We start from the raw sequence: 22197 nt of genomic DNA, 5'->3' as shown, positions 1-22197 counted from the left end.
GGGTCACTCACCAGCACCACTGCCCTGCTTCCCTTTTAACAAACACACCCCTAAAATTTAAAGGCTACTAAAGACTATTAAACACTATTAAAGACTATTAAAGGCTATCAGCATGGTCTGCTCAATCCTTGATCTACCCTGAGTAATTATTCTCAGCTGTGTTATAGTTTTAAGTACTTATTAAATGATTGGCTTTTTGCAGATATTCAAATCGATGTGTATAATGCTGGAAAACTTTGCTGTATGAATGTTGCTTCTTTTAGTTGTGCTATTAACAACACCTAGAAATAGTAGTGTGATAAATATACATTTTTGGACTATAACATGGTGATGTAAAAAGCTTTTTGTTCATGGAACTGACTGAGAGAATGGTAAAAAGATAATCAGGAAATTCTTCACATTCTTGGATTCTCCTCTCTGGATGAAGAACACCAGAATTCCAGGGAAGGAATTTATCGATCAGGGAGTTGCCACAGGATGGAGCCACAAAAAAAAAGTTGATTTACAGGTTGGGGGGGATGATTTTGAATAATTCACGAATGTCTATGAACATGCAACAGGTTGATGCATTTAAAGAAGTGTTCTCTGAGTTGAGGGGTGCTGAATGTCCAGCACCCTGCTGTTATAACCTTTTGCTTTATTGTCTCTTGTCATCTTTTATTAAACTTTTGCTTTATTTTCTCGTGGTGTCTTTTATTAAACTTTAAAAAAATCTGCCAGGAAACTGAACCTCGTTTTCCAGAGGCAGTTCCCTGAGGAAAGCAGGAACGCTGTGAGCACAGCCCAGCCCTGCCCAGGGACCAGCCCCGCCGGCTCCAGGAGCAGGAACTGCTCTTAGGGCAAGCACTTGAGAATTGGGAGTGCTTCATTTTTTACCAGCTGAATAATTGATCCATTTTTAAGGCGCTGAGCATTAAGATCTGCAGTGCAATCAATGAGAGGGGACTGGATTAAGCTCTCGTGGAGAACAGCTCATTTCCCTTCCAGAAGCCACGGTCTGACAACTGTGCTCAGCCAAAGACATTAATACTTATTTTGAAGAAATTGTATTTATTTGTTTACCACCAAGCCTTTCTCCAGTTCCTGGGCTTTTACCACGCCGGGTGCAAAGAGGGGAAATAGAAAAATCAGCGTTGAGGAGCAAGGGAGGGGCTGGTCCCTGGGGCTGGGCTGGGGCAGGGATGGGACAGGGAGGGATTTGGGGTCCCTCCCAACCCAAACCACCCCAGGATTCTGTGGAACCCTTGGGTTTGCTCTTGGAGAGCACGAGGAGCTGCTCCTCCATCTGTTAGTGCTGAAAACTCAGAATCCCAGAATGATTACAGGCTGGTGCTTTATTGAAGAGCTCTGGGAATCAGGGGTGCAGACCCAAATCTGACTCCCACATGGATCCCAGATGGACACGTTTTTATACCCTTTTCATTATATAATATATAATATATAGGCCCCCCCAAATATCCTTTCTCATGATTCTTGTTACAATTAACCAATAATCAAATTCAATTAGCCAGCAATGGTTACATTTATCAATCACATCATTTATCCCATGACGATTGCACAGGTGTAGCTTCACATGATGTAGAAACCCCAAAGCTCCATATTCCTTCCCAGGGCCCAGTTCCCTTTCCCAGCCCTGACTGTTCTTTGCAGTTCCCATAATTTTTAGGGACGTTTTCCCCCTGTGCTGTCACATCCTGCCCCAATTCCTGTTTGCTGTCACAGCCTCTCCCCAGTCGTGTCCAGCCCCAAAATTCGGGAGCACGAAGCTCCCTCTGCTCTCTGTGCCTGGCCCTGCAGCTCCATTTTTACTGGGTGACAATTTTATTTGACGTGGCACAGCCCCAAATCCTCTGTCCCCACCCCTCGTGCAGAAAGGTTCAGGTAATAAACCCAAAACAAAACAAGATTAAACTGGGTTTTGAAGCTTAGTTTAGTGACTGATGGCTGTGACTAACTGCAGGCCAGGGCACTTCCTCTCCTCTCATTAAAAAGAGACTTTCTGTGCTAAGTCAGGATGACAAATCAACCTTTAATTTATTACAAGGGCTGGGTGAGGAAGCTGAAGCATAACACAGGTGCTATTTCATTTTATGGTATGAAAAGAGTTTCCTCAACTTAAAGATAATTTGAACTAAGGTGGCTATAAAAGCGAGCAGAAAATTATGTAAATCTGATTTCCTGCATATGAACCAGCTCTGTCTTCCCAAGGCTTATTAAATCATACCTGGATTGTTTCTGCACAAAGGCAGGGGGGGAGTTAATGGGGGGAAAACGCTCTGACTTGAGGAGATAATAGAGAAGAGTTACAGCTCCCAGAGCTGCCTAAAGCAGGAGAATGGGATGGGAAAGGAACCTGAAGGAGGAGCAAAGCTGGAGAAGCTTAATTCTCAATTTTGGTGTCACACGAGGCCTGCTGGATGACACACGGCTTAAAATATTGGGTTAGACTCTTAAAAATCCTTACAAATTAATAATCTTAAAAATTAATAATCTCCTGCAGACTTTTCCTGTTCCCCCCTCAGAATTCTGATTCACTTTTCCTGTGGCTCCCCGGATTCTTTGCTGGCCAAGCAAAACGCTGCTGCAGGATATTAATAAAATCCCGTAGATTTGTGCTGATATATGAGCTTTAAAAATAAACACACATTTAAAATTTAAAGACTCTTGGCATGGTCTGCTCAGTCCTTGATCTACCCCGAGTAATTATTTAGGTAAGGACTGAGCAGCCCTTGATTTGCTGAGCGTTTGCTGTGCCAGGACATGCAAGGTCACTTTGTTCTTGGACTTGGCAATTTCCAAAGCACTTTTGGGTGGTTCTCTGTGTCACACCAGGGAAAAATGGAAAGGTTTGGATGTTTGAGAGCAGGGTAAACCAGCTGCCTCTTTTTCCCCCCCCACTGAAATATTTCCCTGTCATTGTTTCTCTCACACACACACACGAGCTCCCAGCTTTAATATTTCTGCAGCGTGGAGCAATGTGTGATTAGGCTTCAAATAAAAACTGCAATTATTCGAGTCTGTGATTACACCTGCAGCCATCCTGGGCATTTCCATTACCCTGAGCTGCTTTTCCAGAGGGCAAAGAGAGCTGTGCCAGGGGAGGCTGGGGCTGGGCACCAGGAATTTCTCCATGGGAAGGGCAGGTTTGGATTCCCCATCCCTGGGGGAGTTTTCCAGGCCCTGTGGATGTGGGGACAGGGGTCAGGGGATGGTTGGACTCCACGGTCTGGGAGGGCTTTTCCAACCTAAATGATTCCATGATTTTATCATCTGCAAATTCACTTCAGAGCCCTGGGAACGATACCTTGGCATGCCTGGAAAGAAAGTGAATTTCCATCTAGGAAAAGATTAAAAGGAGCTCCACGAGCAGCCTGATGTCTGAAAAATCAACTGACCCAGGATTTAGAAGACACAAAGAGTTGAAAATGCCAGCTGCAGCCGCTGAGGGGTAATAATTTAGTTCTAAGTCGGATTTTCCTTGGAGGCAGAGGGGCTGCATCCCTCAGGGTGAGGGAGGGACACACCCAGAGCATCTCCAGGGGCTGGGACGGGACCCACTGGGACTCCCAGCGTGACTGGGGCTGGAAACTGAGCCTGGAGGGGACCCTAAAAATCCTCAGAGGGGAAGGAGAAATCCCTGCCACGGCACCACCCCAGTGCCAGCACACCTCGGGTGCCTCTGCAAGCTCCTTTCTTCCCATTCAGGGATTATTGTACCTAATCCTAATGTTTTACACCAGCCAGCACCCGTGGAAATATTTAAGACACCCTCAGCACAGATAGGATTATATTCAGACATCTCTCCTGGTGCTGAATAGAAAGGAACAAAGTAATATTATATCAGTATCTCTAATTAATACAAGAGATTAGGAGAAGTGCTATGCTGGAACACATAAACCAGCATTTCCTAGCACCAAGGGCTGCATTAACCAGAAATAATTATAAGCTTTAATGCTGATGCTGTGTAGACAAAAGCACAGACCCCTTTAGGTTGTCTGAATAAGCAAGACTAATTCTGTTAAATGGATTATGCAGGGAGATGTTAATAAACATTTCATTTAACTACATTCAGGTTAATCGTTTACTAAAGGGAAGCCTTAATAAATCGGATTTTTTGGTGCAACACTTAAAATATACAGAGAAGGAAGGAATAAACTACCTCAAGGTCAAAGCAGTAAGGCAAAAAAAAAAAAAAAAAAAAAAAAAAAAAGATGAAAAAGGCTGGGCTGTCAAATAACGTTCTTTTAAAAGAAAAGATGGGGAGATAATGGGCCTCAGAAGGCTGGGGCCAGGCCCGGGGATAACATCTCTCTGATTTGTTCCACTTGAAGCTGGTGGAGGATTTATGGCTGTGGAGGAGAGCACTGACAGTCCATAAAGGACTCTGCCAGGCACTGGCCATGGGCACAGAATTCCTGCAAAGCCATGGGCACAGAATTCCTGCAGAGCACTGGCCATGGGCACAGAATTCCCTGCAGAGCCCTGGGCACAGAATTCCTGCAGAGCCCTGGGCACAGAATTCCTGCAGAGCCCTGGGCACAGAATTCCCTGCAGAGCCATGGGCACAGAATTCCTGCAGAGCCCTGGGCACGGAATTCCTGCAGAGCCATGGGCACAGAATTCCCTGCAGAGCCCTGGGCACGGAATTCCTGCAGAGCCATGGGCACAGAATTCCCTGCAGAGCCCTGGGCACGGAATTCCTGCAGAGCCCTGGGCACAGAATTCCTGCAGAGCCATGGGCACAGAATTCCCTGCAGAGCCCTGGGCACAGAATTCCTGCAGAGCCATGGGCACAGAATTCCTGCAAAGCCATGGGCACAGAATTCCTGCAGAGCCATGGGCACAGAATTCCCTGCAGAGCCCTGGGCACAGAATTCCTGCAGAGCCCTGGGCACAGAATTCCCTGCAGAGCCCTGGGCACAGAATTCCTGCAGAGCCATGGGCACAGAATTCCTGCAGAGCCATGGGCACAGAATTCCCTGCAGAGCCCTGGGCACAGAATTCCTGCAGAGCCATGGGCACAGAATTCATGCAGAGCCCTGGGCACAGAATTCCTGCAGAGCCCTGGGCACAGAATTCCCTGCAGAGCACTGGGCACAGAATTCCTGCAGAGCCATGGGCACAGAATTCCTGCAGAGCCCTGGAAGCAGCCGGGGCTCCGGGGGGTCAGCAGGGGCTGGGCAAAGCTCGACCTGGGCAGGGCAAAACCTTCAAAACCCGGGCTGAGAAGGAAGCAGGGAGGAGGGGAATGGTTTGGTCTTGTGCAAATGCACAAAATCCTCCTCGAGGCTGGGATGCAGCGGGGTGGGAAATTCAGGAGGGAAGTGAAAGTGAGGAGACCCTGCTGGAGTGTGTGCCCCATGGAAACTGGGATAAAACTCAGCTCTGGCCACGATGGAAACGCCTGGAAAATGCTGGGAGACTCAGGGAGGGGGAAATGCCTCTGGATGTGAGAACTGGGAATTTCGGGGATGGGGAAATGCCTCTGCATGTGGGAATTCAAAGGTTCTCTCCAGCCTGGAGTTCTTCTGTCCCTGGCATGGTTTTAAAAATCCCTCCTGTGCTGGGATCAGTTCTGGCGCCGACAGAACAAGAAGGACATGGAGGGGCTGGAGCGTGGCCAGGGCAGGGAATGGAGCTGGGAAAGGACTGGAGAATCCCTGAGGGAAATGGGAAGGGGCTGGAGAATCCCTGAGGGAAATGGGAAGGGGCTGGAGAATCCCTGAGGGATCTGGGGGGGCTCAGCCTGGGGAAAAGGAGGCTCAGGGGGAATTTCTGGCTCTGCACAACTCCCTGACAGGAGGGGACAGCCGGGGGGATTTGGGATCTGGGAACAGGGACAGGAGGAGAGGGAATGGCCTCAAGGTGGGCAGGGGAGGTTCAGGTTGGATTTTAGGGAAAATTCCCTCCTGGAAAGGGCTGCCCAGGACAGGAATATCCTGTGGGGCTGCCTCCTCCCACATCATCCCCATCCTGCTCCAGCCCAGGGCTCAGTCCCTGCCCTGCAGCCACTCCCGGCTCACGGGGATGAAATTTGGGGCACGATGTCGCTGTCTCGTGTTATCTGTCGAGAAGAGCTCAGCTCTGCAAAGACAAATCTCTGGAAATCCTTGAGAAGGACACGGAAAATTGCAGGAGCTGTCCAGGAGCTGGATAAAGCAGAGCTGGGCAGGATAAAGCTGGGAAGTGCCAGGTGCTTTACAGAGAGGCTTTATCATCCTCTGGGATGGGAGTGCTGGCAGAAAGATTCAGGAGATGAGCCCCAGCAGAGTGATGGGCTTGATAAGAGGGGAGAGTTTTCAGGCCCTGTCCATCAGCATTCACACAGCTAGGAAATGAAATGCTGATATGGCCCTTATTTCAAATTTAAATGAACAAAAAAAAGCATTTTATGAGTCTCAAAATGGGAAAACAGGGACTAAAATATGATTGCTAGAAGTGCAGAAGCAAAAATCAGCTGTTTGTTGTGCTAAAAATCTGAAAGCTTAGTATTTTAAACACTTGAGACGTGCCACCAGCAATGTCTTAAAGTGAAATATTATCCCAGGCTGTGTTTGTGCACTCACAGAAAATGAGACAGAAGCATTTCTTGTTTCAGTCATGAAGACCCCGGTTGGGATGTGCCCTGTGTCTAATTCAAAACTGATCCTGAAGCTGATTTTGAGCGAGCTAAAATACAGAATATGATATTTACAGGTTGAAAAGAAAAGAGCCAAGCGATGAGCACACGGTAACCATGGCCACCAGCGGTGTCATTCTGAACTGTGGCGATGTTTTCCTGGGATTTGGGGCTCCCTGGCTGTGGAACCCTGGCCCAAGGAGGCAGAAGGAGGCACAGGCTCCCTCCCTGCCCTCCGGAGCAGCCAGAGTCACCTTTCCCATTCCCTGACAGAAAATTCTGTAAACAGCCCCACGCTCGTCTCAGGCTGCTAAAAATACCCCCAGCGCTGGAGGTTTGCAGTCAGATGGGTTTGTGCTGGTGAGGGTGGTGGGGCTGCCAGCCCTGCTGTGCCCAGAGCTGCTCAGGGGGGGCTGCACAGCCCCAGCCCAGCGGGGAGAGGCTCGGGGGGGGTTCAGGGTCTCAAAGAACCCCCTGGAACAAAGCATCTGCCAAGACCAAGAGCCCTGCCCTGTTCCTCACTCAGAACTTCCTGAAAATCCCTCCTGGTCCTGCTCTGGGATTTCGCTCTGGTTCCTGCTCACCTGGACGGGAGAAGGATCCAGGGAGAGCTGGGGGTGCTCACCTGGAGAGGAGAAGGATCCAGGGAGAGCTCAGAGCCCCTGGCAGGGCCTGAAGGGGCTCCAGGAGAGCTGGGGAGGGACTGGGGACAAGGCAGGGAGGGACAGCACACAGGGAATGGGCAGGGCTGGGTGGGATTTTGGGATGGAATTCCTGGCACAGGGTGCCCAGAGCAGCTGTGGCTGCCCCTGGATCCCTGGCAGTGCCCAAGGCCAGGCTGGACAGGGCTGGGGACAATCTGGGACAGTGGAAATTGTCCCTGCCATGGCAGGGGTGGCACTGGGTGATCTCTGCAGTCCCTCCCAACCCAAACCATTCCAGGATCCTGCAATCCCAGGAATCCCTCCTGGCTATCCCAGAATCGGAGCAGGACAAGCTTTAGTGACAGTGACAGCTCCAGGACCACCCCCGCCATTTTCAACCTTCCCACACTGCTCGGGTGTGTCTCCAGTGGAATTTCATTTAGACAGAGATGAACCCGATGGTATCAAACAGAAAGAGCTTCCCTGAAATACTGCACGGGAGAAGAATCCCTGGAATGCCTTGATGGGATGAATGAAGTGGGAGCCGAGCACGGAGAGCTCAGAGTGTAACAGGATGAAACAGCACAGCCCTGATGGACTCGGATCCTGCTGCAAGGAATATTTCACAATCCCGACAACTATTTATGAGCAAAATTACTGTGAGGGAACAGAATGAAATTCGGCTTTATAGCTCATCCTTTATACTCGAGCCGTGTCCCATTTCTTTGTGTGGCTGAGGAGTGCAGGGGTGTTGGAAAAATGAAACATCTCTGAGGAGCTCTGGAGCCATGGTGGGAGCAGCCTTGGGGAATGAGCTGACCTGGGACAGACAGAGGAGCTGTGAGCCCCATCCTGGGGTGAACCTGGGCTTAACGGGGTCACCACCTCACCCCAGCCAAGGGGAGGGCAGGAATCAGCCAAGGGAGCAGGGAGGGCGGCTCTGGGCAGCAGGAGCTGACCCCATCACCCATGGTCACTTCTCGCACCTTCTGGGTCCTCCTAGCACCGTCCAGACCCTCCTGGAGCTGCTCTGGCTGCTCGGGGCTCATTCCTGGGGATCTGGGCAGTGCCCAGCCCCTCTGGGGAAAGAACCTTTCCTGATGTCCAGGCTGGATGGATGAGCCTGAGAGGGGCTCAGCCTGTGCCTCCCCCTGTGAGAACTCTGCAGATTTCCTGCTCTTGGCACAGTCAGGGCAAAGCAAAGCACAGACCCAGCTGGGATTCCTGAGTCTAAATCCTGTTTTCCCTGTCTGGATGAAGTGGAGCAGCAGCAGCTGCTGGACAGAGGGGAGCAGCCCTGGAGGGGTCACTGGGAAGAGCAGGTCAATCCTGCTGGATAAATGTGTTCCTGGGCTCTGGTCACACGGCTGGGCTGGGACTGTCCCGTCCCACATTGCCCCGATTTTGGGTTCATCTGCAGCACCCAGCAAACCCAGCCTTGTTCAGCCTGAAGTTCAACAGAAACCAAGCCTGACACTGGGAATCCTGCCTGGGAATCCCAAATCAAACAGGAGAATGGCTCAGGATCTTCCACTGGCCATGGCCAACACAGCTTTGGTCAAGAGCACATCGAGAATAAACCTGGAAGTTCCAGAGAAGGCAATGGGAGAAGCAAGCTGCTCATTCCCATTCCCATTCCTACTCCCATTATTCTCATTATTCCCATTATCCCCATTATTCCCATTATTCCCATTCCCATTCCCATTCCTATTATTGCCATTATTGCCATTATTGCCATTATTGCCATTCCCGTTGTTGGTTCCATTCCCATTATTCTCATTATTCCCATTATCCCCATTATTCCCATTCTTCCCATTCTTCCCATTCTTCCCATTCCCATTTTCCCATTATTCCCATTTTTCCCATTATCCCCATAATTCCCATTCCCATTCCCATTCCCATTCCCATTATTCCCATTCCCATTATTCCCATTCCCATTCCCATTCCCATTATTCCCATTATTCTCATTTTTCCCATTATCCCCATAATTCCCATTCCTATTATTGCCATTATTGCATTATTGCATTATTGCCATTATTGCCATTTTTCCTATTCCCATTCCCATTCATTATTCCCATTCCCATTATTCCCATCATTCCCATTATTCCCATTATTCCCATTATTCCCACGCACCAGGGTTCCAGCTGGATCAATTCCCCATTCCCACACGGGATGGGCAGCACAGCCATGGAGAGGGAACCCGGGGACTCAGGATCCTGCCTGAGCTCCTGTGCAGATCCTTCTGCCAGCCCATAATAACTGCTTCCCTGACAATGTGGCTCTCATTTGTAAGTGTCACGTTGGAGACAAGGCAAAGCAATTTAATGTGACAGAAAAATTTGACTTGGGAGCTAATTACTTTCATTTGAGAGAATTTTTGGCTCATCTGCATACTTGACAATTATTTACAGCTTACATTGGTAATTAGAGGTTGGGTCTTGTGCTGAAATATTGCAAATGGCTTTGGAGACATTTGCTGATCCTCCTAACTTTGAGAGGAAATGAATTTATTAGTAGTTAATATGTAAAATATTTGTACTTCTGACCTTTTGTTAAACATTCTTCCTAGATTTTAAATGATTGGTTGTCAGAGCCATTTTTCTCCAAGTGACGTGTGACATTGTAAATAAGCTCTTGAATTAAGCAGCACATTAAATCTCCGTGTTCAGTGGCAACCTTTGATAGTTCTCATATATCAGGGAGACTTTGTTGGTTCTGCTGTGTTGAGGCAATGTCATACAGCAGCGTGAATGATAATTTTTTTACACTGAACTTTCCAGTTTCTGCACGGTTTCCACATCATTCTTGTGCTCGTGACAAAGGATGTGGAGTGAAGCAGGTTGGAACATGATTTCTCTTTTTTTTTTTTTTTTTTTTTTTTTTTGGTGTACAAGGAAGGAAGATTTTGGCTGGAGGTGCTGGTAGCCTTTCAGCAAATCTTCCACTGAGGGGACTGGCAGATGATTTCTAAGATGTGAGGTTTATTCAGATTCCTGATGATTTTCCTTAAGCATTCCTGGTGGGTTCCTCTTGGCCACATTTCTGCCCAGTGCATGTATCCCTCTCTTTTTACAGGAATATTAAAAAACCCCATAATCCACAGAAATTTATTCCCAACTGTGCCAATAGCCAAGGAATTAACCATCAATAGTGATTAGAAGAAGGTGGTGGATTAAAGAAACAACCAAGTGCAAATGTTTGCTAATTCCAGAAGTTACAGTGGCCCCCTGAATTGTGACAGCTTCGGGCTGGGCCAGGGCAGGCTCAGGAATTCCCAGGAATTCCCAGGAATTTCCAGCATGGAATTTCCCCATGGAAAGGGGGGTCAGGGATTGGAAGTGCCCAGGGAGGGTTGGATCCCCATCCCTGGAGTGTTCCAGGAATTCCTGGGGGTGGCACTGGGTGCTCTGGGCACTGGGGACTGGACCCACCAGGGACTGGACCCAGTGGTCTGGGGGGGCTTTTCCAGCCTCAGAGATTTTGGGATTGAGCTCCTGTGCCCTGCCCTGTGCATCCCCATCCTAACAGAACCAAATTCCAATTCCTTCCTTCCTTCCTTCCTTCCTTCCTTCCTTCCTTCCTTCCTTCCTTCCTTCCTTCCTTCCTTCCTTCCTTCCTTCCTTCCTTCCTTCCTTCCTTCCTTCCTTCCTTCCTTCCTTCCTTCCTTCCTTCCTTCCTTCCTTCCTTCCTTCCTTCCTTCCTTCCTTCCTTCCTTCCTTCCTTCCTTCCTTCCTTCCTTCCTTCCTTCCTTCCTTTCCTTCCTTTCCTTCCTTTCCTTCCTTTCCTTCCTTTCCTTCCTCCCTGCAGTAAAATCCGAGCCAGCTCATGAGGGATGATTGCAATTTCCACGGGGCTGTGTGTGCCAGGAACAAACATCACTCATCACAGCCTGAGCTATTTGCTCTTCACATCCAGGAGCGTTTGTCTGCAGCCCCTGACGTGACATTAACTATTCATGGAACTCGGGACTGTTCAAACACTGCCCCAGTAAAATTGTTGCTACTTTTCAACTTGATTGAGATCTTCCCCCGAGCCGGGCTGTGCTGCAGCCAGCTCTGCACACTCAGGGCTGCAGGAGTGGCCAGGGCAGCCCTGGGCTACCCCGAGGGCTGTGGGGATTCAATCCCGGGACATTTTGGTGATTTGTCACCCTGAACACGTTTGTCACCTGCAGCTGGGGCTCCCTGGGGTGGCTGCAGGGAAGGGATCCATCTGCCATCCCTGAGCTGCTGAGGGATCCTGCTTTAGGATGGGCAGGAGAGCACCTGGCAGTGCCCAGGGCCAGGCTGGGACACCCTGGGACAGTGGAAGTATCCCTGCCATGGCTGGGGTGGCACTGGGGGGGGATTTATTGAAGGTCCCTCTCAACCCAGGCCCTTCTGTCATTCTGTAATTCTGGATTTTGTGATTCAGTGATTCTGTGATTGATTCTGTGACTGATTCTGTGATTCCATGACTCTGTGATCCTGTGATTCTGTGTTTGATCCTGTGATTCAGTGATTCTGTGATTGATTCTGTGATTTTGTGATTCTGTGATTGATCCTGTATCTCTGTGATTCTGTGATTCTGTGATTTTGTGATCCTGTGATCCTGTCATTCTGTCATTCTGTGATTCTGTGATTTTGTGATTCCATTTCCCTTCCATCACTGTTCCCTAGGATGAATTATTTGGGATTGCAGCAGGAGCTCCTTTGCCATCAGGAGGACTCTGAGCTCTTTCCTGTGGCTGACAGGGAATGATCCCCCCCCAAAGAGCCCTTTGGGGTTGGATTTCTGCTGGGGGTCCCTTTGCAGAGCCCCTCACCCCTCCTGCCTGCTGCTGCTCTGCAGCTTTCCCCGCTGCTGGAGGATTTTGCATCAGGAAGCTTTTCATGCCCCAGCCTTCCCCACTCGCTTTTCAGCTTAATCCTGAGGATTTTGGAGACATTATGGCTCAGCTTTGCATATGTTATTACACAGAAGGGAGGAAAAAAAAACCCCAATAGCTGAGATTTTTCAAAGCTGACTGGGAGTTTTATACATGCAGGTTCTGTTAAGAGTCATGCCTTTGAAAATCTCTATCAATTAGTACAGTATTTTGAGGAGAGAGATGAATGCCTTAAAACTGACTGATAGCCTTGGAGACACGTGCAGGAAGGCACATTCTGCCTCCAAACCAAGCTTTCTTTCCTAATTTGTATTAAAATCCTTCACCTGACTGGGGATTGGACACTCTGCACTGAACAGGATTTCCACCTCCGTGTAAAATCAAACCCTGCTCCTTCTGTTCGGGGTCTTTGTGGGTCGGGATGTTCTGGGATCCTGGGAGGGCTGAGCCCTGCACGGGGCTGTGCAGAGTGGGAGGGCACAGCCCCGGGTTTGGGATCTGTGCACACACAGCTCAGGCTCTGCTCAGCCCTGCAGGCTCTCCCTGCCCGGACCTCTTTGCTCTCACACTTCCCTGTGCATTATTCAAATGTTTTCCCTGTTTTCCCCCCCGAAAATCCACGCCCTGTTGGTCCCAGCGAGCACCCTCTGCACATTTCCAGACCCCTCGTTCCCTGCAGTGCCTGGCTGTGGCAGGGAGCTCGTTCTGGGTGGGTTTTTTGGAGGCTCAAAGGGAGACAATCACTGCAGAGCAACGGGGGCCAGAGGAGGGAAGGGCTGAGTCCCACAGAAATGCAGCTCTGCCCTTCTGGGAGGTGATGGAGAGACAAACACGAAGCTGAGTCCGAAATCCGGGAGGACAAAAGGAGCCAAGGTCAATCATTGCAGCCCAATGTTTGGAGCTGCTGGATGTCCCAGAGCCACCCAAGGACACCCCAGGACCTGGCTCAGTGTGGAGAGGGGAGCAGGGAGCAGCTGCCACTCATCCACCGAGTCCATCTTCCTTTTTCTTATGGAAATATCTGACTCAGCAGCTGGAAACGGGGAAAATATTTCGCACAACTTCCCATCCTAATGAAAAGCATCTTTAAAATTTCAATCAGATGGCTCCACGCTGTTCTGTGGATTCAGAGGCTCTGTTAAAATCTGGGCTTCCTGCAAACCATGAGCAGGAGCAGGTGCCAGTGATAAAGGAATATTTATTTGATTGTTCAGAGCTGCTGCTTGAATCTCTTACAGCCCAGTGCAGGCCTGGCTCAGCCATCGTGTTCCTGCCTACAAATTTGGGTGCTGATTTCTTTAACCCAGAGAGCCTCTTGGAAAAACCCACACTCAGCTTTTTGTGGATTGCCTGGTGACACGATGAGAGCTCATCTGGGAAGTTTAAAGAAGGACAAAGCCCAGCTTAAAACGCACCTCAGTAGACTGGGCCTTTTTGTGGTGAGGGAAAGGAAAAGATGCAGCCATGCAGCTTTTAAACATCAGCTCAGAGGAAGGAAATGGCTGATCCTGTGTCATCCTGGGATGTTGTTTTCTATCCTGGCTGGAAATATTGTTGGCAACTCCATCAAAATGTCCATGTTGCACAGATACTCTAAATGCAGCTGGCATGGAACTGAAATTTCCATTTGGTGCGAAAGTCAGAGAGGGAAAAGACAAAAAAAGAAGAAGTGTTGCCTGGAATGAGATGGGGAGCCTGGAAGGAAGCCAACGTGTTTTTTTTTTTTTTTTTTTTCCCCCACTCAAAACTCAACAGGCCTTTATTTGAATTTCTTTAAAACTGACATATTCATGGAGTTTTCAAACAGGCTTTTTCTGACAAGTCCCCTAATCCCCCAAGCCTTCCAGTTTGTCAGATCCTTCCCTGCCAGCTGTAGCTGGAGGCTCCTCCATATCCCACAGAGCTGGGCCCTGCCTGAAGTTATGGATGCACAGCCCCACATACATTTGAAATCTCTGCACATGGCCACCCATCTCATCGAGATGGAAATATGCATATTTATTCCTGTACAATTCCTGTAGTCAGCCAGTTCTGGCTGATCAAACCTTCACTTAAAACATATCCTTCTGTGATAAATAAAAACACGGACTGCTCTCTTCCTGCTGGTGAATCACATTCTGGAATCTCCTGCTTGTCTTCCCTCACTCAGAGCTGGGATTTGTCTCAGTCTTGGGGAAGGTGTGAATAGGTTGTGTGAAGAAATAGGTGGTGTAAGGAAACAGGTTGTGTAAAGAAATAAATGGGGTTTATAAACATATTTCCTGTGTAAAGAAATCTGTATCTTCTATAAAGAACAAGGGAACAGCTGGAGCTGTGCCAGGGGAGGTTTGGGATGGATTTTGGGGAAGGTTCTTCCCCCAGGGAATGGTCCCAGCCCCAAGAGCTCCAGGAGGGTTTGGACAACACTCCAGGGATGGCCAGGGTGGGATTTTGGGGTGTCTGTGCAGGACTGATGATCCTTGGGTCCCTTCCAGCTCAGGATATTCCACAATTCCATGAACACCTGTGTTTTAAACCCCATTAACTGTGGGAAGTCAGGGAAGAGCCCTGCCCGTGCTCCCAGGGGATAAAATCCAACAATTGGATGTGAGAGATAATTTCCCACTCCAAAATCCACAGTGGGGCCCGACCAGATCATCAGAAAGCTGGGAAGGTGTCAGGAGGGGATCACACGGGGGATGGGAAGAGCCTCCAGCACGGCTCCCGTGCTCCCAAACACCCCAAAAATGCTGATCCCATCCCCAAAACCTGGATCCTGATGAGCCCCAGCACCAAGGACACGGATCCCCCGAGGCTGAGCATCCCTCAGGGATGGGGAGGGAGCATCTCTGCACCTTCCACATCCTCCACGCTGCTCACAGCCCCCAGCAGCCAGCTCACACCTGGCCCTGCTCTGCTGTGCTGAAATGTGAAATTCCAGCCAACTGATCCATGTGTGATCCCGTGAAATATTCAGGATTCTCAGAGCGGCTTCTCCTCCTCAGTGGGCTTCTCATATTCGTGGGGAAACTCATTAATATTGAAATCCCCGCTGACAGAAGGCTCGTAGGCAATGGAGTATCAGGGAAAAAACATCCTTGTATTTTACATGCCGGCTTAGAGAGTGGGAATCAATGGACTAAAAACGACCTAGTTCTGCTCCTATTTTTCAGCTGATAGAAAGCAGCTCTGTTGATATTAAATAATGCATCTCTTCAGCAAGCAGTGAATAATATGGTTTAGTGTGTTCAAACATCCTGCAGGCTCTGAGCACGCTGAATGTCACTGAGCACACGCTGCTTCAGCTCAGACACGAGTGTTTACCTGATTCCACCCTCCCCTCAGAGGAGGAGGAGGAGGAGGAGGAGGAGGAGGAGGAGGAGCCTTCACTGCACGGTTCACACACACACCGAGCTCACCTGTTGGCAGCAGCTCTTTCCCACGGGATGCAATTCCCACAGAAACCCGGAATTAACGGTGCAGGTGCAGGGAGAGGCCTGGCTGCACAAAGCAGCTCTGCCTGGCACAGCAAGAACAGCAATTCACACCTGCCTGAAGCACACCTGAGCTCTGAACGCCCACCAGGAGCTCTGAGCACAAAGCTTGCAGCTGATGAGCAGGGAGCTCTCATAAACGGATATTTTCCAGATATTCGCCTGTTTGATGCCAAACTACTCACAGCAAGAATTGCCAGCCCTGTATCTGTTTTCTGTTCTGTTCCCTGGGGCAGAAGAACCTCAGGTGCTCTGGGGCTGGGTCCTGGAGGTGATTCCCCATCATCTGATGGAGGTGGGACAGTGTTGGATCCCAGGAATGTGGAGTTTTGGAGATTCTTGTGCTCCCAGGCACAGAGCCCCTGGAAAACACTGCTCTGGAGCTGGAACCTTGGAGAAGGCTTGGAAATGTGAATAATGAGTGAGAAATCCCCAATGTGCAGTGGGTCAGGTGTGTGTGTTTTCACTGGGTGATGGGGTTTAAATTTGAGGGTTTTATGTATAGTGGTAGCTATGGGACAAGATGGAGAATTTGGGGTGGTGTCTTTTTCTTTGTTCATCTTCTTCTTCCTCACAGAACTCAGGCAGTGACCTTGGGTTGGTCAATGTCACTCTAAAGGTCACAAAAATCTATTATAGGGTCAAAAGGATCAATAATGGAGGTGTTAAACTTTTATTGGTTTGTTTGGCTTGAAGCAGCCTCAGCTGTTCCATTTCTCCCACTTCTAGCCAGGAGCTGGAGGTGCTGTCACACTTTCTGTAATTTCTGATAAAATACAATAAACATCCAAGCCCAAACACAAAAATCGTCTCAATCGTGTTTCTATTAATCCTAACGCTAAAAAAACCCAATCAAAACTAATAACAAACCCCAAATTAATGGTGCAAAGCCCAGCACACCCCCACAGGACACTGCCTGCCCTCCCAGGCACCGAGTGGCCACCAAGCATCAGAAGCTCTCAGAACAAGCACACACCTGCTCCCAGCAGGGTTTAGGAGTGAAATTTGCAATGATCCGAAATCTGGATCACCTTCTTGGACCCCTTGAGTGCTTTGGAAGGAATCCCACAGACAGGGAGGAGGAGGAGGAGGGCACGGCTGAGGAAGCACAGCTGGCTCTGGCTCTTGCCCCAGGGCCCTTCCCTGCAGCTGCAGGGACACGCTGCTCCCCTCAGCCACAGACAGAGCCAACAGCAAGAGCGCTGCAAATCCCCAAACTCCCAGTCCAGCCCTGCAGGTCCCCCTGACACCAATCACCGATCGGTTTAAATGGCATTTGCAGCTGCAGTAAGAAGAGGGGCGCTGGAGGGGTTGGCGTGTTTCCCGTGGAACGAGCAGAGCCTGCCTGAAATGAGGATTTTTGGGTGCTCTGGCACATTAAACGTGTGAGATGTGCAGAAAGGCAGAGCAGGGAGAAGCCACTGCAGTTCAAGGAGTTGTCCAACCTGCCCAAGTGCTCATTTAAACGCAGGCTTTTGTTCCTGAGAAAATTAAATAACTTAAGGTCCTTCTCTCTCGGGCTCCAATTTTTATAAAAGTGCCTCGTAGGATGTGAAATCATTAATTAAAGAAGATTCCTCAATTATTCTCTCTGACCTGTCACAGTTACTTGTTTAGTCAGCGTTAAGAATTCAGCAACATCTTCAAAGGCTTTCCAAGACACCACCTGTGAACTAATTAGGCTGAAGGAGGGAAGATTTGTAAGGAGCTGCAGCTCCTGGCGCTGCCTGACAGCACAGATACACCCCTGGCCCCAATCCTGCAACTTTTTGCAGCTAATTCTACAATGCTTGAAGCACCGTGGCTTCAAATTAGGAGAATAAATCCCCAAATGCACGGAGGAGGCTCCAGCAGAGAAGGGCACCAACGTGTCACCAGGGCTCTCAAACACGGCGTGGCTTGGCATGAATTAAACAGAAATAAAATTAAAAATGAAAAATGTCTTCAATGCTTTGGCCCCTGTTGGGAACTGGGGATGGGAGGGGGGAATTGCCACAGATCCCTCAAGAGAAACTTCCAAGCTGGGTCTTGAAGGAGGATGCTGGGGAGCTCCAGAGGTGGGGATGGAACGTGGGACACCCCATCCTCGTTTTTGGGGCAGCCTCGGCCCCCGGCTCTCCCCCAGCCACCCGCACCAGAGCCGGGCTCGCTTTGGGGTGCCCTCACTACCCTACAAAAGCCTTGGAACCCCACAGAGCACCTGAGTCCCCCCCCAGCAGCAAAACCTTCCCCAGGGAACACACACAGCGCCCTGAGGCTGCACTCAAGTGCTAAAGGATGGTGGTAATTAGCTAATTAAGCCTTGATTGAGCAGGAAGGAGGCTGATGCTCTCTGCTGGCTGATGTGACACGAGGCTGAAATGAGTTCTGCACATTATCCAGGGTTTGTGCTCCTGCTCGAGGGGAGAGGGGCAGGGACAGAGCCAAGGACTCCTGGCCAAAACCTCCCTGCAGGATTTTAAACAAACCCAGAAATGCTGGAATTTGATTTTAAGGTCCCTCCCAGCCCAAAGCATTCTGTGATTGATGATAAATATCGTTTTACCCTCATAAGCAGCTGGGGACAGGTAACCCAGGTGTTCTGCCACCATCTCCCTCTGATGCTCCAGCACACGAGGGACTCAGCTCCCGGCACTCCGGGGAGTTTTTCATTGCCTCTGCAGCTGAGTAACTCGGTAACAACAGAGCTGGCACTTCCCAGCTATTTCCCAGCTAAAATTAGCCAGGTAGAGGGACCATCACAGGGTTACTTAATTATGGAAGGCAAACAGAACAGTTCAGTGCGATGTCACCGCTGGTACCAGGGCTCATTTCCAGGGGGAAAGACTCAATAATAGATTTTCAACCATTTTGAGGACAGTCTTTAAACCCTGCTCCCTTTCTCTGTTGTCTTTCAGCTGAACAGATGTTGGTTTTCAGCTGCAAACTGAGCTCAGAGTACTCTCCTTGGTAATTTAAAGTTGGATTTGCTCATGTAGTTTCATAACTATTGCAACTTTGACGATTCCCAAGTTTTCCTTCTACTGTGTTCAGAGGTTTTCATATTTTCAATGTCATGTTTGGAACCAGCCCTGTCTCTCCAGTGCTTTCAGAATTAAGAGAGGGATTATTATGAAAGGACTCCATTCCTTTCCACCCCCATCTCCATCCTGCTCCCAGAAATCCCCATCATTTTGCTCCCTCGGGGCAAGTTCCTGCAGCCAAGGGTTCAGGCACAGCTCAGGGCTGTTGTTGATCAGCAGATTTTGGAATGAGGAGTGACAGTGACTCTGCTGGAGCACTCAACTCACAGAAACGAAACCCAAAATGTGACTGCAGCCCATTCCAAATATCCCTCCTTCCCTGGCAGAGCTCGGACAGGACCAGAGCACTTTTCCAGGAATCCCAAACCCCATTGAACCACACACGCAGAGACGACACAGCAGCCACCCTTCCTTCCCTTCTCCTCTCCACTCCCAAAACCATTCCCAGCTTATTTCCAGCTCTGTGCTGGTCCAAAGCAGCTGTGGAAAACCCAAGGCCAGGCACTTTTGTCACACTCAGCTCTGGGCAGTGCTGTCCCCCCTCCTGCAGGCACCACACAGGGTGCAGGAGCTGCAGGAGCTGCACACAGGGCTCAGACCCTGCCCTAGAGGCCGTGGAGAGCTTTGGGAAGCTCCCTGGGGCAGGGAAGGCAGCACCTCTGCCCCCCAAAGGACACCAGAGCTCGCCCTCCCTGAGCTCTTTAATGAAACGCTGGAGATTTAAATCCCTATTTAAATTGTCTCTCTGTTCCTGTAGGTCTGAGGGTGTTGGAATCACACGTTCCTGCTTTTCCTTCTGCAGCCCCTGGTTTAATCACCTCACTGGGTTTAATCACCTCACTGGGTTTAATCACCTCACTTGGTTTTATCACCTCCCTTTCTGTGGCTTTCTGGTCCAATCTTTCCAATCTTCCAAGCTCAGTTAGGAAATGAAAGCCCACACCTGGTGAAGGTTTTGCCAGAGGAAAATTCTGCTTGTTTTTGTCTCCTGGATGGGATTTTGGGCAGGAATTGTTCCCTGGCAGGGTGGGCAGGGCTGGCACAGGGTGCCCAGAGCAGCTGTGGCTGCCCCTGGATCCCTGGAATGTCCAAGGCCAGGCTGGACATTGGGACACCCTGGGACAGTGGGAGGTGTCCCAGGGGTGGCACTGGGTGGGATTTGAGGTCCCTCTCAAGCCAAACCAGTCTGAGATTCTGTGACCAGCTCCACTGAGGGTGGGGACAGCAACAGCAAATCCCCAAGGAAATGAGGATGCACCAGGACCTGCCAAGCACAGGGAGCTCAAACACCTCCAGCTCCCACAAACACCTCCTGGCACCTGACAACAGCTCCTGGCTCCATCCCACAGCCAGCCAGGGATGACACAGCCATGAGGAACCCTCACAGCCTCAGACCAACATCCACGTTTGCAACAACACCAGCGAGGGTTCAAAAAGGAGAGGTGGTTCCAGAGCAGGGAATTGCTCACAGGGAGCAGTGCCCTGCACACACCCCCCTGGAGACACCCGTGGCAGGGACAGGGATGCAGGAGAGGCCGCTCAAAACAGGGAGGAAGAGGACAAGACACAAAGCCTGGAGGGAAGACACAACAATGGGAGCACAAGGACAAGGGGACAGGCCAGCACTACCACGACACAGCTGCCAGGGTCAGCCCCGGGCACCGATGGCAATGGGACCCTCCACGGGGGATACTGACCTGGGCTCGACACACCACTAGAGGTAGTAGGCTCAATAATTTCTACAAAAAGGGAAAAAAAAAAAAAAAGAAAAAAAAAAAAAAAAAGAGAACATTTGGGAGTTAATCACACATGGAAGACAAGTACAGAATGAGACAGCAAACAGTCATGCAAGAGACAGCACAGTTTAACCTGGAGTGGGGCTGGGCCAGAGCTCGGTGCTGGAGCTGCACCAGCCCTGCCCTGACCTGAACTCTGTGCACACCTTCACCATTGCCCTGACCTGAACCCTGTGCACACCTTCACCCTGACCTGCCCTGAACCCTGTGCACACCTTCACCATTGCCCTGACCTGAACCCTGTGCACACCTTCACCCTGACCTGACCTGAACTCTGTGCACACCTTCACCCTGACCTGAACCCTGTGCACACCTTCACCCTGTCCTGACCTGACCTGAACCCTGTGCACACCTTCACCCTGCCCTGCCCTGACCTGAACCCTGTGCACACCTTCACCATTGCCCTGACCTGAACTCTGTGCACACCTTCACCATTGTCCTGACCTGAACTCTGTGCACACCTTCACCATTGTCCTGACCTGAACCCTGTGCACACCTTCACCCTGACCTGAACTCTGTGCACACCTTCACCCTGTCCTGACCTGAACCCTGTGCACACCTTCACCCTGACCTGAACTCTGTGCACACCTTCACCCTGCCCTGACCTGAACCCTGTGCACACCTTCACCATTGCCCTGATCTAAATTCTGTGCACACCTTCACCATTGTCCTGACCTGAACTCTGTGCACACCATCACCCTGCCCTGATCTGTATTTGGTGCACACCATCACCCTGCCTTTATCTGTTTTTTGTGCACACCATCACCCTGCCCTGATCTGGTTTTTGTGCACACCATCAGCACCAGCACACTCCCAAGTTTTTTGTCCCTGGAGTTCCCCAGCTCCAAAGCGTTTTTCCAGGGAGTAAAACCTGGCTAAGAGAGAAGAGTTTTGTTCACTTCATTGAAGGCAATTTCCTCCCATGAATATCAGTCAAGACGACAATTTTGAACAAAGAATGTTCTAAAGCAATACTTTTTGTGCTTGGGTGAACTTTTAAGAAGGCACATCTTTTTAATTATTGAAGTCTTTCCAGAAGAAAACATTTCTCAGAAACATCAAACCCATTTGGAAGTTGTTTACTTCCCCCAGGGCAACCAATGCAAACAGGCAAAGTTAAGAGAAGACACAGTTCTCCTGCATCCAGCCTAATGAAACAATCACCTGTGGCTTTTCATTATAATTTGACTTTAGAATTCATTATTCTGGGCCTTTTTATTAGCTTTGAATAGTGCTATGCAAAATGAAATACCAGTCCCAATTAATCTTGCAGGGAAGCAAGCTCCCATCTCAATGCAGCAATTCAATACTGCTCATAAAAAAGGTTTAACAAAATTACCAAGCTCAAAAGATCATTGACCATATCTTGACTATAACAAGAAACTAATGAAAAAAAAAAAAAAAAAAAAAAAAAAAAGGGCAGCGAGTTGACAAGCAGGGCTGTGCAGGGAATGGCTGGGCACACACCAGCTCCTGGCCAGTTCTGAGGGGTTTCTTTTTTATTTTTTTATTTTTCCACCTACAATTGCTTTTCAGGTTAATACTGTGCAAACAGCAGTGCAAGAGAAACAGCAGGCAAATATTTCCCCAGATGAAAAAGTTATGGAGTTTCTTTACCCAACTGCTAAACTTCTGCTAATGCAGATGAATGTTTCCAACCTTAAAACCAATTACTCAACACCTCGGCAAACACACCGTGGGTGTGAGGAACCCAAATCACGTTTGAAAGGCAAAATGGAATTCGAGCCGTGTTACATTTTTAATTGGCGTTAAAA

The 22197-nt window shown here is 49.5% G+C and overlaps 1 protein-coding gene across 7 annotated transcripts in view; it reads right to left on the bottom strand.

Moving 5' to 3' along the window:
- NEGR1 (neuronal growth regulator 1) overlaps positions 1-22197 on the bottom strand; it is a 188009-nt gene that overhangs the window by 20265 nt on the left and 145547 nt on the right. For 5 of the 7 annotated variants that reach the window (XM_088169559.1, XM_088169558.1, XM_088169560.1 and 2 more), the window contains exon 7: positions 20324-20365. The exons of the other annotated variants lie outside the window; for them this stretch is intronic. In XM_088169559.1, the coding sequence (XP_088025685.1) occupies positions 20324-20365 (42 nt within the window). The remainder of the gene's footprint in view (positions 1-20323; positions 20366-22197) is intronic. 7 annotated transcript variants of the gene reach the window in all.

Source organism: Sturnus vulgaris, chromosome 9, assembly GCF_052056855.1.
Source record: "Sturnus vulgaris isolate bStuVul1 chromosome 9, bStuVul1.hap1, whole genome shotgun sequence".
NCBI lineage: Eukaryota > Metazoa > Chordata > Aves > Passeriformes > Sturnidae > Sturnus > Sturnus vulgaris.
This window is presented reverse-complemented; position numbering and strand designations above follow the sequence as displayed.